The sequence below is a fragment of the Marmota flaviventris genome, chromosome 8 (genome assembly GCF_047511675.1).
Source record: "Marmota flaviventris isolate mMarFla1 chromosome 8, mMarFla1.hap1, whole genome shotgun sequence".
NCBI lineage: Eukaryota > Metazoa > Chordata > Mammalia > Rodentia > Sciuridae > Marmota > Marmota flaviventris.
This window is the reverse complement of record NC_092505.1, coordinates 72,942,932-72,961,268: the sequence shown is the minus strand read 5'-3', so window position 1 is coordinate 72,961,268 and position 18,337 is coordinate 72,942,932. Positions and strand designations below refer to the sequence as shown.

The following is an 18,337-nucleotide window of genomic DNA, read 5'->3' as shown; positions in this document are numbered from 1 at the left end:
ATCTATCATTAATTCAAAGAAAAAAATTTAAATATATAAAAATTATGTCATTTTACCTTTGGCAGAGGGTTTTTCAGTTTGAATTTGATGACTATATGTACCGTGGGTATTTCTTTAACCATACAATGGAGTATTATTCAGTATTATAAAGAAATGAACTATCAAGCTACGAAAAGACATGGAGGATCATTAAATGTGTATAAAGTGAAAGAAGCCAGTCAGAAAGTTTACAGTCAACTTTAGAGTCCACAAACCTAGATAACTGAATTCTCCATTATATAGCCCTAAACTAAATGAGGCTAGATTTTTCCAACCTAAAAGCAACATTAAAGGTTTTTTAGAGGTTTTCCTAATGTAAGGTATACAAAAATTCAGAGAGGTAAGTATCTTAAACTAGATATAATCAATGTTAAGACACCGTATATTTTAATTAATATAGGTTTTCCAACTAGAAATAGATTTTCATTATATTGGCAAATATTCTAGGTAAATTTAGAATAGCCCAGAAATGGAGAAAAAAATCTATCATATTCTTTATTAGGCTTAATATAGATCATGAAATTTAATAATGAAAAAGCCAAACTACGAACATTAATGAAGAGTTTCAATGTTAAGAACCCTGGCTGTAAAAGGAGGATTCGGCTGATGTCCCTTCAGCCTTCACCACCGCAGTTCAGGTTGCCATGCAATAATAACTATGGAGACTACACTACATATCTCTTATGTACAGCTACCACACCCAGAGATTCAATGCAACTGTGTCTTAAACAGCTTTGTCTCCAATCCCAAATGTGGGTGTGGAAATGAAGCACTGAGAATTCTCATTCATCTGTGGTAGGGATGTGAAATGGTATAGCCACTTTAGAAGACAGTCTAGGAACTTACGAAGCCAAGCGTGGGCATATCACATAATCCAGCAACCATGTTCTTAGGTGTTTACTCAAATGAGTTGGAAGTTTACATCCATACAAAACCCTGCATGCACAAATGTTTATAGTAGCTTTGCACATAACTGCCAAAAATTGGAAATAATCAAGATGTTCTCCAATATGTGAGCAGAAAAACAAACTGTGGCATAACCATACAATGGAGTATTATTCAGTATTATAAAGAAATGAACTATCAAGCTACGAAAAGACATGGAGGATCCTTAAATGTGTATTAAGTGAAAGAAGCCAGTCAGAAAGTTACATACTGTATGAGTCCCACTATATGTCATCAGGTGAAGACAACTATGGAGACAGTCAAAAGATCATAGAGGTAGGGTGGGGAAAACAGGTGGAGCACAGAGCATTTTTAGAACCTTGAAACTATTTTTTATGCTACTATTCTGGTAGATAATGACACTATGCATTTATTAACCATAGAATCATGAAACAAACAGTAAACCCTAATGTAAACTCTAGATTTTAGTCAATGTATTAATATCAGTTCACCAACTATAACAATTGTACCTCACAAACAACAAATGTGAATTATACAAAAGAGGGGGTGGAAACTGTACTTTCTCACAACTTTTCTATGAACCTCAAACTAATCTTTAAAATAAAGTCAATTAGAAAAATAAGAACATGCTCATGAACTAGCTATAATCATAAACAAATTTATGTAAAATTTTAAATAATGTGAAAAGCAAATACAAAAAGTGAATGACATTTTCTCCAAAACAAATACATGGTGATCAACTATAAGATGAAAAAAAAGGGCAACATTAATGACAATATTAAAAAATTTTAAAAATCTGAAATATTCTTACCTGTCCTGTGACTGTTCTTCATACATCCTCTCTTTGCCTTCTTTAAAAAGTCTTATTGCTCGTTTTGACTTCTTCATTAGACTATCAATGTAAATTTTAAAATACTCATTCTCACTCAGTTGGGCAAGTTTCTGGTTGTCATCATATTTGCTCAATATGAGTCGCAAATGCTGATATGTATCAGGTAAAATATCAAGTATATAAGGTGGACTATTTTTCAACTGAAGTTTGGGATTTTGGCACAGTCTTACCTAAAAACAAAGATAAAAATAAAATATTCTCAAATGAATCATGACTGTTTTCCTTCAAAGAAAAAGGAGAAATGAATAGAGCTTTGCCATATTTCTTCATTTTCCATAATATTAATTATGATATTAAGTTACTAACTCTTGTTTACAAAAAACTAGCAAATTTTCACATTAGTTTTAATACAATCAAATCCTATTCTCTTCTTTTTCAGTGCAGACTACTTATACCACATCCTTAAACTTTCAACCCCTAAAATTTAATTATCTTCTACAATGTCTTAAGTACAGAGTTTAACAGAATTCCAATGTACTGATCACTGTGTACCACTGATTCCTTTCTTTTTTTTTTAAATGAAAACAAGGAAATAGACCTTATCAGCTAGCAAACCAGGTCCCACATTTAGACATTATTTTACTACACTGAACTCCCAGCTAAAGCTCTCTCATAGATTTTAATTAACGTTTTGATATAATGTTTCTCTACCCTGAGGAGAATACAACAAAGAGGTGCAATTTTAACAACTGAGTTATTAAGTAGTTAAATGGGTGTCAGGTCATAATGAGTCTTTTCCGCCTCCCCCATCTTCTACTAGGCCTATAAACATTAAGATATAACGGCCCAGTCACTGCAGCAGATGCCACCCAACCACTGGGGCATTCAAGGCTGCCTGCAGAACTGAAAATGCCTCTGCCCTCAGAAAAGGGTGTATTCACTTCCACATGCTCATGTGATTTAGCCAAGAATAAATAAGCTCAGATCATTTTATCCTTCCAACTGGAATACCAAGAACTGTCCAATTCCAAACATTGCCTCTGATACGTGGATATTAACAGACAATAAGGCAAGGGGTGGGTGGGTAGAAATTCACTGGATTATACAAAGGGGAATGAAGCAGAGGGTGGGGGTGGGAATAGGAAAGACAGAATGAATAGGACAGAACTTTCCTATGTTCATATATGACTACACCACGAGTGACACTCCACATCATGTAAAACTGAAAGAATGGAATTCTAATTAGAATAAATTGTACTCCATGTATGTAAATTATGTCAAAATACACTCTACTGTCGTGTGCATCTAAAAAGAACAACTAAATAAAAAATAAATGGTTATACAGGAAATACCTATCAAAAAAATTTTAAAAAACCATTCAATTAAACATTCCTTAAAACAAAATTTTGGGGAAATGCACAAAAGAACACATAGTGTAATAGTGCAGTAATTTTCAAAAGACAAAGAGTACACAAAAAGTCAGATTTACTGAGAAGATGGTGAAGTGTAAGCTTCTGTGCCCATATATGCATGGCATTCTTCTAAGGTCCTCATAATTTTTATTTATATATACAGATATATAAATAAAATATATAAATAATATATACTTTTTAAACTTTTTAATAGTAAAATGTTTTACATATAATTGATTAAAATTTGTCTCCTTCCAGTATAACTTCCCTTCTATCAAACTTTATCCCCCATTGGGTGGACTGGACTGACCAATGGCATTTCTGGAATCTTGCTGATGAAATGCTGAGTTGGACCTTCACAGTTTGGGTTTAGTGGAAGTTGTATGTGAGATGTGCAGTCACTTCTATAAAGAAATTATTGTTAGCAGTCCAAAATAAGAAAGGCACAGAAAGAAACTGATTTCATTTATATAAAGAATGTAAAACTTACACATATAAATAGAAACAGAGTAGCAGGGAGGAGGAAGAAAATGGGGAGAAGTAGGTAAAAGGGTACAAATGCTAGTTAAGTACAATGAACAAATCTAGAGATCTAATATACAGCATGAGGAGAGTAGTTAATATCACCTTGTATGTTGACAAGTTGCCAGGAGAATAGATTTTAGGTGTTTTCACCACAAAATCAAAGGTAACTAATTATAGAATAATTGGACATGTTAATTTGTCTGACTGTGCATATAAAATATATTGTGAACCTAAAATGCAATTTTTCTCAAAATTTAAATTATATATATATATATAAAGAATGGTTCCAGGAATATTTCAAGTGCCTACAGTGCCTGCTATCTATGATAGCAGAAGAAAGGTTCAATTCACCAAGGATCGGAAGTTATATGTGAGTAATAGAAGAGAATCAAAAACCATATCCAGGAATAGTGGTATATAACTGTAATCCCAGCAACTCAGGAGGCAGGAGGAAAGCAAGTTCAAAGCCAGCCTCAGCAACTTAGGAAGGCCCTAAGCAAATTACTGACACCATGTCTCAAAATAAAAAGTAAAAAGGGCTAGGGATATGGCTCAATGTTTAAGCCTCTCTAGGTTCAATTCCTGTTATCAAAAAAAAAAAAACAGAGCCAAAAAAAACTAGTTAGATTATGTTACTGGTATCTATAGATTTATCAGCTTTTAATTTTTCACTATGTGTTGTGAAAAACTTCGCAACAACTTTTATATGAAAGTTTCATCAAGCTGAAAAATTCCAGAAAGAAATTCACTTTCATATCCAATTTTGTATTTTACTTTTGTATTTGTTATCTTTAGAAGGTTCCTCCGAATGGTAAGGGTTTCAATTTTCAAAAAACATGAATCTGCCCCTGGATACTCACAAAAAATGCCTAGGACAAACAGAAAAAAGTTGAACTATAATCATTTCAAGAACCACAAACACAATCAATTAAGGTAACAGCAAATAAAAAAAGAATCTTTATGCTATCCCATTGCTTCCTTTAAGAAATTATAGCACTGGGAGGAGGAAGATCTGGATCAAACTACCAAGGATCAGCCTTTAAATTAAGACAACTAATTCTCACATTAACCTAGAGCATTATCATATCATACCTTCCACTTTACATATAGTGTGTAAAACAGAATTCTTTAGCACATAGTATATAACTAATAAATGAATGATGGATGTACTGACCAGTTGAATTATTCTGGAGGAAATGTACAGACACATACACATATAATGTTTTTTGTCTAATGTATCATATTTTATTTTCATAATCATATTCTACAAGTATTCAAATTAATAACCCAAAGACACAGATTTAGTTTAAATATAACAAAATTATTTTGATCTCTGAAAAATTTCTCAAAAGGTAGGATGGCATCTCATTCATTAAATAACACAAAATCTTTATTAATGTATAAAGCTTTTCTATCACTTTTGTACTTCTGTGATACATTGATATAACCAGGAAAGCTCATTGCGCCCAAAAGACTGATTAAGATCTGATATCATAGTGGGAGAGGGAGGGGGAGCATGGGAGGAATAGACAAACTCTAGATAGGGCAGAAGGGTTGGAGGGGAAGGGAGGGGGCATGGGGTTAGAAATAATGGTGGATGTGATGTACATCATTATCCAAAGTATGTTTATAAAGACACAAATTGGTGTGAATATACTTTGTATACAACCAGAGATATGAAAAACTGCACTCTGTATGTGTAATAAGAATCGTAATACATTCCGCTGTCATATATAAATTATAAAAACAATAAATAAAGATACAAATATGTCTGTGATTTAACAAATCCTGCTTGAAATAGGATATGGTTTCTCCATTCTTTAAACCAAAAGATACTATCAAAAGTACACAGAATTTGAAGAATACTACTACCAACTTCCTAAAGCAGACAGAGTTTAATTTCAGCAACATGTATTTGTACATGTCACATACTGACTAATCACTAACTTGTAATTAGTGGACAAAGCAGCTTCAAATTCATTTCCTCCACTGGTCAGTTTTTTAAATGATCAATGAAAAATTTTTGTCAGGTATTTTTTCAGACATTAAAAAAAAAAATGTTCTTTGAAAGATATTTTTAAGCTTTATGGCTATTCATTTAACTATTATTTACCTGGTCTTTCCTCATTTGCTTTATTTAAATTTTAATTCCATGTTGGAATGTATTGTTTCATTGGGTAAAACTGTTTAAATAACTATTATATATCAGGTACTAAGCTTAGTGCCAAGAAATTATAGATGACTAGAATATACTTCCTGCCTTAAGGAGTCTGGCAGAAAAGACCTAGTTCTCTATAATTAACTTAGGAGCAATGTAATTCTTGCTCTAAGGGATCTTAGTAAAGATCCCATCCAATTCATTCACTTTCAGATAAGGAAACTAAGAACTACAAAGATTAAGGAACTATTAAAAAATCATTAATCCAACACAAGAGCCTGCATCTTCTGAATCTCAAGCTGATCTTTCTAACTATATTACAATTTAATTAGAATCAGGCATATAATTAATGGTCCCTTCTAAACTCATTTCCATTTTTATTTTATTCCATTTGTAAATTTACATGAACTTCAGAACCCATTTGTTAATTCAACAAAGGTTTATTTTATATATCAGGCACTGTTTTAGGCAATAGGAATACAGAGAGGAATAAATCACAAGACCTGCCCTCAAGGAATTTTCTATTGAGAAAGCCTTGAGGCTTAAGAAAGAATCAAAGGAGAATTTAGGACCATGATAAAGGAGAGTACAAAGTGCCACAGGAGAAAGCAGCAACTTACACAAGTTCATAAGAGCATCAAGAAAAGCATACCTATATTTGGAACAAAATATAAAAAAAATAAGAATATTTCAGAGAGAGTAGTGTGAAAGGCTTTAGAGGCATGAGAGAGCAAAACATATTGAGAGAGTAAAAGATAGAAGCATGGGAAGGCTGTAGGCAAGTGGCACAGGAGATCTGAAATAGGCTGGAGTTGGTTCTTCAAGCCTCTGTATACTACACTGTTTTCTAAATTTGCACTTGGAAAATACAATGTGCAATGCTGAACTTCTATATGCCACTGAGTGTGCAGTTCATCAGTGGGATTACTATTAAACCCTGTGACTTATGACAGCTCCTGCCGAAAATGAATAACCCTACAACAGGACTATGACTTCAAAGCATGTCAAATTCAATTCGATTCAATAAATATTTATTGAGTGCCTGTTATGTTCAAGGAACTGAAAAAGCCAGGGAAAGAAGGCTTTTCTAGAAAAAGTATGTTAAGGCGAAAAATCAAGCTAACCACAAGATTCACGTTCAGATTCAAATGACTTAGCCCTTTTCTAGAAATAAATGAGTTGCTCCCTAGAATGAAAGTTGGTCCCAATACAGAAGAGATTTCACAAAGAAACAAATCCACAGTCACATTATAAAATGATAAATTTCTTAGGGCACCAACTTATGCCAAAAAGAATTGTTTTCTTTAGTAATATTACTCTTCTCTTGAGCTAAAAGTCAAAACATTTAGTATTGGAATTAGGCTACAAACTCCATTGCAGTCATTGACTTCTTTTAATTTCTTTTTATTGGTGAACTATAATTACACATAGTAGTAAGATTGTGACATATTTTATACGCACATAACATAATGTGGTCAATTTCATTCTCTAGTATCTTTCCTTTTACTTCCTTCCTCTGTCCTGTCATTCCCCTTCCTATACTCTACTGGTCTCCCTTCCATTTTCATAATATCACCCTTAATTTTTTCTTGTCTTCTCTCTAGCTTCCAGGTATGAGGAAGACACATGACCTTTGACTTTCTAAGTTTCACTTATTTCGCTTAACGTAATGCTCTCAAGTTGCCATCTGTTTTCCTGGCAATGACATAATTTCTTTTCTTTATAGCTGAGTAAAACTGTGAATATATACCTTATTTTCTTTATCCTTTCGTCTGTTGACAGACACCTAGAATGGTTCTATAACTTAGCTATTGTGAACTGCACTGCTATAAACATGGGTATGCATGTATCACTACAGTATGCTGACTTTAATTTTTCGGGATAAATAGTAAGAAGTATTATAGCTGCATCATGTGATGGTTCTCTTTCTAGTCTTTTGAGGATTCCATAGTGATTAGACTAATTTACAATCCAAACCAACAATGTATAAATGTTTCCTTTCCCCAATATTCTCATGAGCATTTATTTTTGTTCTTGATGATTGCCATTCTAACTGGAGTGAGATAAAATCTCAATGTACTTTTGTTTTGCATTTCCTTGATCATGAGCCATGTTGCATATTTTTTCACATATTCATTAGAATTTGTATTTCTCTTGAGAAATATTTATTTAATTCATTTGCCTATATGATGATTGGGTTAGCTGAATTTGGGTTGTTTTTTGAGTTCCTTATATATATGACTATCGACTCGAAGAATTTTGGAGTCCTAAAGAGGACTTTAGAATCACCAAGAAAAACTTCCTCATTTTGAAATGTCAATACTAAAATAGAAATGCAACTAGCTAAGGTTGCTGCTCAGAACCCTGATGTTTGGACTTAAGAATCAAGAACTGTCTCATTCAATTTTTTTTTGTCATTGTTCTTGTTTTAGTGGTTTAGGGGATAGAAACCAGGGCCTCATATATACTAGGCAAGTGCAATGCCCACTGAACTACATCCCTCGTCCTTATCAGTGCATAACTGACTTCTGTATTTAAATGTATTCAAAGATTTGTTAAGACAACTCTGTACATGTAGTCTGCACTGCTTCAAGTACATAAAAATACATGTTTAAAAAGCTTGTACTGTATATGTATTTCAATAAAATGTGTATTCACATACATATATATTTCACCATATATATGCAAAGGCACAAATATAAAATCAGGATTTGTTACTGCTACAATAATTTCAAAACCATTAATTATTCTGGGAATACTCTTGCATTTAAAGAGATGTCTAGCAGCTCCCTAATTTAAATTTTCAGCCAAAAATGTAAGAAAGAGTTATTAGATCAGCTAAAATATTCCTTGCAAACAAGGTTCAAAGCAACCCCTGAAACATATGAATGAAATTTTATAAAACAAATGGAAATTTCAACAATAAAGGATCACATCTTACGGTACAAAACTTTCATTCCAAAACACCTTATTTCACAGAGCATTCACTGGATCAAATTACATACTCCATGAAGACTTTTTTTTTTTTTTTTTTTTTTTGCATGCTAGGTAAGTACTGTCCCAAAATATCTCATTTTCTAAAGCAAGTATGGAAATTCCTGTCCTCCTCCTGCAAATACTATCTAAGAGTTCTTTGGGTTCATCCCATATTAATTCAGCAGCTCACTAAATATATAAAAGTTTAAGGTATAAAATATAAAATGTATAAGATAATACAATGCTCTATAGAATTTTAATTAGGCAAAACAAAAATGTAAAATTGGTCATGCGTCTGATTACAGTAAGATTTGGAGAAAACTACCAATTCCCATAAGGTTTTCAATGATGATTTCTTTGGAAGGTTGACATAAGAAATAACACTAAGGAACCAACAAACTTTAGTTAAAATATCAATTGAGAATTCATCAATTCACTATCTTTCTTCCAAATGAGAATGTAACTTCCTTAAACATGGGGGACTTATGTGTTTTCCTCACATGACTTTGCATAAAGTAGATGTACAATAAATATGGAGGGAAGGCATACAGGAGGAGAAGAGGAAAAATGTAAGGAAAGATGTTTCATATTTCAGAAAATATAACATTATTTGTTCAATAATTACGAAGAAAATCCATGTCATTATTGAGTAAACCTCCCTAAAAATTGGTACAAAATTTGGAGAAGAATTTGATGATATGAAATATTTGGTGAAAATACCTTTTTGATTTACTTCCCAGGGTAAAAGAAATAATCATATTCCATATAGCAGTGTGCTTGACTCTTTTATTATGAATGTACAATACAGAATCAAGCAAACCTAGGATTAGGCCCTTCTCCTTACTAACTTTACAATCTTGGGCAGGCTTCTTCTTGGGGAAATATCTTACAGTATTACAACTCTAAGAAGAGAGAATGCAAAGTGCTCTGCTCCGTGCCCCATACATAATCAGTACTCATTTTTTTTCTAGTATTTCTTTTCTGTCCATATTTTATATTCTCTGCAGATCTAGTCAAGGTTTGGAATGAGATCAAAGGTACTATACACTTTGTTGAAAGTCATGATTTTTAAAAATTCTTTTGACTGATAAAGTTCTTCATGCTACCTGAAAACTTTAAAAAGTCTAGAATGTTCTATGCAGAAAGTATGTCTAAGCCTAGGTCATACCACATAGAATCATCTAGCATTTGGGGGATAAAGTACCCAATCTTTTAACAGATAGAACATTAATAATTACTTTTAAAATCTATTGTTATAAGAGTGACCTTAACAATTATTTAAATATTAATATGCTAAAAAGCTATAAAATATTGAATATTACTAAAATACATTTTCATTTCCAGGGAAAAAATTAACAATCTATAAAAACATTTTTAAGAAACAAAATTTAATAAACAGCACATAAAAATTGCATGGTAGTACTATTAAAGTCACACAGCATATAAGATGATCTTAATATAAAAGATGAAAACAGATTTTCATTTCAACTTTTTACTTATTTACCCAGTTAATACCTAAAAGATTGGCTAGAATATATAATGTCTATTCTATAATATACAATATTAATATGGCTTAAAATTACAAATCATATGCCTTCATTTAGTTCCTAATAATCCAACATAAAACTTACAAATTCTTTCAAAACTTCTCTGCTTATTCCTTCACTTCCTTCTTGCCTAAGTGGAAGTTACATTTATCTGCTACTTGTTAACTCTGCTACTTATTCCTAGCTTTTCCCTCCCACATTATAATCTAGGATACTGCTTCTTCTGTTATTTCTCCTTCCCTTACATCTTAGATCATTCTTTCCTTCTCATCAATCTATAACCTCTCCTATCATGAACCCTGTCACACACACTCCACAAGTTAGTTTCAACTTTCCTTAAATTCTCAGTCAAAACTTTCTTCCTATTTATCAGTTGTTACAACTCCAGAATAATTTTTAAATGATTTACTCATTTAATATAACCTCATCATATAAGTGAAGTTACTCTATAAAGATCAACAATGGCCTTGAGTTATGAAATTCAATGAGTCCATACTTTTTGCTGTTTGGTTTTCTCTACCTGAACTTGAACTTACTGTTATCAGAACTTGAAACTACTTTCTTCTGAATGTTGTTTCTCCCCAAGAAATCAATATACCCCAATTATTTTTCTACCTTTCTTATCCCTGTTCTCTGTAGGATTCTCTTTCCTTTATTACCATCTAATTACACTCCCTATGCTCCAAAATTTTGCTTCTCTGGTTTTGTGTCTGACTCTCTTCCCTGCATAAGAAATCTACTGCAGTTCTAAAGACTAAGATGCTAACCTATGGACACATCTACCAAATACAGGTCTCTAGTTCCAACTTCTTTTTGGAACTGCACACTCATTCTGACTTCAAAATGGATTTCACTCTGGGAGGTCAAATTCAGTCAGCATGGCCCCAAACAAAGTTATAGGCCAACCCCCATGCTTCCTCTTTTCCTTCCTATGTTCCTTATCTCATTAAGGGCATCACCGCCTTCAAAGTCAACTAGGCTGAAAACCTCAAGAGTCACTTTCACTTCAGCTTTTCTTTCATATACTAACCCTGAAGGGTCACGTAGATTTTACCTCCAAAATGTCTTCCACTTCTGAACCAATACTTGCTGTAACTACTGCCAATTCTCCAGGCCAACCCTTGATGATTTCTTACCCACACTGCTTTAATTCTTCTTCATCATTTTTCCTGCCTTCAGTATCCAATCTTCATAATGTAAAGAGTAAGATATCAAGGGATAGTGCTAATTTTTCCTCTCCCTGTACGAAATACTTCAGTGATTATCTTCCTATTAAATACATTAAATCCAAATTCTCAAAGCAGTCAAAACTTCACTCAACAATCGCTTATTACCCTTTCAGCCTAGGATGCCCACTACTTCATTATAATCCAAAAACACACCTAGACAGTACCAGATTCATGATTCCTTCTACACCAGCTTTTCACTCTCAGCAAGCAACATCACCTCCACCACATTCTGTGCCACAGCACTTATGACATTCTACTGTATGGCATAGTTATTTAGAAATATCTATCTTTTTACAGTTGGGATTTAATAAATGAAGGAAGAAGTCATAGCACATAAAGCAACATTTGAAAGAAAGGAAGTCAATTCAATTCTAGTGAAAATTTGCAGTTAAAAGATTACCAATTGATTGAAGCATTCATTCTATAGTAGGTCTTCTATCACTGGAATAAACCATGGTAACTCCTGATAGGAGTCCTTTAAATCTTTTATTTCATCAATTGAAGGTTTTCCTAGAAATCACAAGTAGCAAACTTTGGGATCACTTCATTTATCTCAGCAACAATTCAAAATCTAACTGGATCCTAACAAAGTTGTCCAGACACTTAATGTGCAACTATCCCCTTTCCAAGTCTATCAGGGCCCAGGATTCTGCTAAGGCAGAACAACGTCAATGAAGAAAAGGAAATATTTGAAGAATAATAACTCAAATAAATGATATGCCATATCAAGTCCCTAGGAAGGTGAGAGGCTCAAAATCAACAAACATAAAGCATCTAAAAATCTCACTTTCACTCAATGAAAAATATTTTTTAGAAGTGTGAAAAAATTCAACTTAAAAACAAACTTTTACACTTTAAAAATATTTGTATATAACCTAAGCATCTTTGATTTCAAACTTTGAAATATATCTGGTCACAGTGAAATTATAAGAGAGAATGAATTATATTTTAATTTTGACAAATGTACTAAATGTACGAGAAGTAAAAGGCTGGAAAAGTCTATTTGGCATCATCACTTTTTTCAATGCTTTTAAAACTCTTTCAGTAATGTAATTTCCAAATAAATGACAAGGACAGCAAGACAAAAACGTAGGTGGGTACTCAACTTGCTTTGCTCTTTAGCATTAATTAATTATTTTCTAATTTCCCGAGCATCCATGTATGCTCCGTACATTTAGCATCTATTAGATAGAAAATTGTTTCTTCTGCTTTCCATCACCTGGCTAAGACTCTTGTGAAAACCACACTCAGGAACCTCATATTAATAAATTATGATTTCGACCATAATGATTAGCAATCATTTCCTTACCTTCACCTCAGCATTTCCAATAAAGGCACAACAATGCTGTTCTTAAAAGGCAATGGCTAGCAGAATATAGACATAAAACTATCTGAATAGTGGCCAGAAAAACAAGGTGGCTGTTCTCCACTCTGCTTCTACTATACTTCGCTTGGGTCTGCCTGTATTACAGTCCTTTACACACTATATGGCAATTATCCATGTACGTGCCTGACTCTGGTGCTATTCTCTGAGTTTCTGGACAGGCCAAGGGCAAGGCTATGTTTTATCTAGCTTTGCATGCTCAGAAATAAGCACTTAGTAGAAACAAAGTAGGCCCTCAACAAATGCTTATTAAGTGTTTTTAAAAGTCTGTCCTTGCAATAACTTTGGAATCAACTCCACATTTCATTTTGAATGTATCTGAACCTAGGTTTACATTCATGAGTAATAGTTCTGTCTCAGAATTAAAAAGGCACCACAAATGTGAGAGATCTTGGGTCAGCTATTGACCTAAACTGATACACACACTTAAGGCCAGACAGTGTGTATAAATTTGATGCTTTGGGATATGCTACTATTCTTTTTCTCAGTACACGTAGTATGCTAACTCTGTGCTATTGATGTTGTTACAAAACATTCTACATTTTACAAGAAACACAACTGAGCAATTACTCTCTTCTACTCTCAAGTGACCTTGGAGAAAAAGCCTGCACTCTGAAAACAGAACAATAAGTTGGAACTGGATTCTCTCAATTGATCATTTGAAATTCTACAGGCCAAGATATGATGAAACCATACACTGCCTAGATGTTTCTCTGATGGTTTAAGACTGCTTCGTTATCCCCTGTAAAGTTATTGTACTTCGTAGTTATATTATACCTCAAAGATCTGCCCTAAAAAGAAAAAAAAAAAAAAAGGTGCTAACCACACACTTAATCTTGCCTTTTCCTTAACAACCAATTAGACCTGAAAGTCACTATTTTCTCTAATTGACAGGCTAAACTCATGCTAATACAGATATTTAAGAGAAAAATAAACAAACAAACAAAAAAAACAAAACAGGGACTGTGCCAAGGGATTAATTTCTGGACTAATAAAAAAGTTCCTGATGCAATCATCAAGACAACATTGATACATGCTTACATGTACTACTTCCCTTACCTCTGACAAATAAGATAAACACATGAGGAGGATGCTTCCACCTTACCACTTCAATAAAATATAGTGCTAATTAGTAAGTACCAGTGCCTTTCTATTATTATGTGATGGAGAAGAAATAAACATATTGAATGCTTTTATGACAATTTGTGATTTTTTTCCACAAAGCCCACAGATGCATTCACCATTTTCATCTTTGACAAATAATGAAGATAAATAGGGAAAGCCACAATAAAGCACCCTTGCCAATACCCACACCCACATCCCACTAAGTAGAGACTCTGGATAATCAATATCTTTTTGAGTCAAGTTCCTCAACTACAAAAGCTAAACCTAAACCCACAAAAGGATTAATAAAACAAACAATGGCAGATGTTGAACCATCAAATAACTATCCATTTTAACCATAACTTATGGTGAAATAATTAAAAGCAGACAAAGCTTATGTTAACAACCACATATAGACTAAAATTATGCATACCATTGTTTTTACTGTTTCAATAATGACTTTACAGTAACTATAGCTCACCACTTCCTTATATAAATCTTTATTAGCTATTCTAACCTGCATCACAAATATTCAAATTTTGAGCACTCAATGAAGGGGTGTGGACAGAGAATAGACTCCCCTATAAAATCTGATTTATTTGTTGACCATTTACATAACATATTAGAGGAAAAGCTTGAATTCCTTCTCTTACCCCAACTAAAGATTTAGGTAACTAGAATGACCTTCAAAGGCATACTCTTTATAAAAGCAAAGAGAGTATTGTGCCTGCCAAATAAATGCAATTTTCCTACTACATACTCTTCATTCTTAAGTATCCAATGTTAAAACCAAAACCTGACCCTAAGCAGCAAGTTGCAATGTTCTGACACTATGACATCATTCTGTCTGGAGCACTTTAATATAACATTTTGAATAAATTGGCAGAAGCTTAAATAGGTCACACTGAAGCCCCAAAGTAAGGATATTTTTCTGGTGGAAATATTTTGGCTCTGCATTTAACACCATTGGTCATAGGATGATAGGCCCATCATTCATCTATCTTATCTGTACTTTCCATAGGATAAAAGAAAATAAAGGAAATCTTGGCACTTGCCGGTGTTGCCAATACTACTGACAGTGGCTTTTTTGTAGCCAATAATTGCACAGAGTAACAAACCAAGCAAAGGTGAATGTTGCCATATAATTTCATGTAGGATTTAGTACATCCTTACAAAGAAAGATTTTTTTTTAAAACTCCATTTCTACAGTCATAAAGGTATCAAAAGTCCTGGATAAACTAAGTTACAATTAATCCCAAATATCTATGGAATAATATCATAAGTGCTACAAAAATGTAGGGACAATGTTACTGCTTTAAAAACAGAAACTCTTTAATTTTTATAAAGCAGGAAGCTATATCTTAATCATATTTATTTCATAAACCTACTTAGTACTGATAGCTACAGTTTTACAGTATATCCCTATATGGTGGTCAGGTTGCCTCTTTAACTTGATTTCTCCAAGAACTGACATCCAGTTTGATTTCTTCTTGTGAAATTATAGAGTTCATCTGAAAGCAACAAGCAGAAACCACAGAAGTTTCTAACACACTCAGCCCCACCACCCCCAACGTAAATTTTCCTTTCACAATAAACAATGTGCAATGGAAAAGGTTTCCTGTTTCAAAATGGAATAGTAGATGAAAGAAACTGTAAGTATACCATAAAAAAAAGTTTCTTAATAAAGACAAATTCTCAAAGATCAAAATGGAAACTCTCTCAAATACTGCCTCCTCACTTAAAGACTAATCTGGTTCTTTCCCCAGTAAACATTCTCAGTATCACACAAGTGGTGTCCTACATGCTCCATCAGAGACTTTTCTTATATTGTATGTACTATTTTGTTATCTAAGAGCAACACAACCTCACATAAGACTGAACAAACACTTCTAAACCATACTGTGGCCATACACCCATAAAATCAGCCAATGGTAAAAACTTTGCATATCTGAGTCATATAGAGGAACTCTGAACCTTGTAGAGTAGGACAAAAAGTGTAAAAAAAAAAAACAAAACAAGTCTTTGCTCTAAATCCTGCTTTTCAAAACATACAGAATGAAGGAAGAAAAATGGTCCACACACAAAAAGATTACTGCCCTCATGATAATTATTATTAATTAATAGCATGTATAAATAAAGCTTGAGAAACCATATTCAGGGTGAACAAGGCCATGCCTGGGCACTATTCCACTTACCACTTTGTCCATGAGTTTCCAAGTTTTCTCCACAGTCCTACGATCAGCTGCAGCTTGCTTAGGGGGCCCAACTGCATCCTGGATAGCATCAATAAAACCCAAAATTCGCCCTTTTCGGGGATTTCCTCCTCGACCACCAGGGTTTCTGCCATTCATAGAATTTGCCATCTGGAATCAAAGTTCTTTGAAAGGCAGATAGAAGAAGAAGAAGGAAAAGGAGAAGGAGAAGAAAAGTTAGTTGGGTATGACAATATTTACTCAAAGAAAGCTGAACAAGCTAACTTGTAACTACTACATTCTCCTCCATCAATGAGAGTAAAACCAAGGATCCCAGATTCAACTTTTCAATAATGGAGTGAAATTACATTCTCCATCTCAACACAAAATAAATTTAGAGCAATAACCCTAGATTTGCTTTTAGAATACTAAGCGTTAAGGATGCATCCTCAAGTTTCAAATAGCTAAAGCTTAACTAACCCAACTCTTAACAACACCACAACTTAAATAGGTTTCCTTATTCTACATGGGAACACAATGTTCTCCCCTTCTGTCTTCATCCCAATTCAAAACACCAGAACAACTGTAACCGCTAGAATACATTTTGGAAGCCTCACTTAGAAACCTCACTTTCACTTTGCTAGACTTTGGCAAGTTATATAAATGTAAAGAGCGTTCTACACAAGCATAAGGGACACGTCTGTTATCAACAAAGGCTTAGGATTTGGATTTCCCCCGCTAAAACCACCTAGTACCGACATAGGAACACACGGTTCTCTAAACCAAAGCTGTGAATAGTTATTCCCAAGAGCCAAATAAACCGAAAAACAAATAGCCCATTTCTAAAAAGCGAGTGAGAAACTGACAGAGCGGGTAGGGAAAGCAGAGTTCACTTCTTTCCCTCCTTGCCTACAGTCTCACCCAAGAGGGATGGGGTAGATCCGAAGCTTTGTTTCAGGACGTCTATGCCCCCACCCTGCTCAGGCCTCTTCTCTTCCACTCTCCAATCCCAGCTGGGGAGAAAGACGAACTGAAAGCGGACAAAGTATCCCGTAGCTCCTCCAGCGCCCCGCAGTCCCGTCTGCCTCCGGCGCTACGCGCTCGGCGACCCGGAGGACGCACCTCCCAGGCAGTCTGCAATCCCAGCCTCCAGTCTCCCTTTACTCCCTCTTTCTCCTCCCCCCCTCCCCCCGGCCTGCCCGGTTCCGGTCTTTAAATACACCACTTCAAACTGTGGACAGCAGAGGCAACAGCGACTAGAATCCGGGGCTGTCCCCTCTTCCTCTATAGCAGACGCCTGGCTACCCAGGGCCCTCGGGCCAGAAAAAAGCGTCGAGCCTCCCCAGCGCCCCTTCCCTCCTCGCCTTTCGGCGCCGTGCTGTCCCGAGCCACGCGTGTGCGCGGGTCCCACTCTACGCGCACGCAGCCCCGGGTGCTTGGGTCGCCCAGACAGGGAATGTGTAATCGCCGTAATAGCACGCTCCCGGGGAAGGGGCAACCTAGAGCTCCGCCACCGAGACGTGGAAGCGCAACAATTACCGTCAAGACAAATCCACACCCGCTCTCCCCTCCCGCCCGACTCTCGGGGAGGCCGCAGCAGCACTAGCTGGAGGAGGAGACCACTCGCTGGACACCCCACCCCAGCAACATACACAGAGACTCAGGCGCGGGGCGGAGCTGAGGGAGGGGCCGCGCCCCAGTGAGCCAATCCCGCGAGCCGGCGCTCTGCCCGACAGCGGGATAAGCCAATAGACGTGAGGCGCCCGTCCTGCTCGCACTACCGCCCGGTCCACGTCCTCCACAGTACACAATGGCCCCAAAGGAAGGCCCGCTCATCGCAGGTCCCAAATGGAAAGAAACTCGGAGGAAAATACTCCTGGACTTGCCTGGGAACCAAAGTGGAAAAGGGAAAGGAGATGGAAGAAGAGAGGCAATGCCCTACGTTGTTAACCAATGAGTGGTGGGAAGGTGGGCGTGAGCATAGGGAGCGGGAGCCAAAGCCGACAGGGGCTAAAAGGCGGGACTTCCTGCTT

General features: G+C 35.3%; 1 protein-coding gene across 4 annotated transcripts in view; it reads right to left on the bottom strand.

The window, feature by feature from the left end:
- Cblb (Cbl proto-oncogene B) overlaps positions 1-17,933 on the bottom strand; it is a 205,516-nt gene extending 187,583 nt beyond the window's left edge. For 2 of the 4 annotated variants that reach the window (XM_027943202.2, XM_071615387.1), the window contains exons 1-3: positions 17,226-17,417; positions 16,308-16,489; positions 1,757-2,007 (exon numbers count right to left, since the gene is read on the bottom strand). In XM_027943202.2, the coding sequence (XP_027799003.1) occupies positions 1,757-2,007; positions 16,308-16,475 (419 nt within the window). In that variant the 5' untranslated portion in view covers positions 16,476-16,489; positions 17,226-17,417. Of the gene's footprint in view, positions 1-1,756; positions 2,008-16,307; positions 16,490-17,225; positions 17,418-17,843 lie in introns of those variants that run through there. The other 2 variants (XM_071615386.1, XM_071615389.1) reach the window with 2 other exon arrangements.
- Between the last annotated feature and the right edge of the window lie 404 nt (positions 17,934-18,337).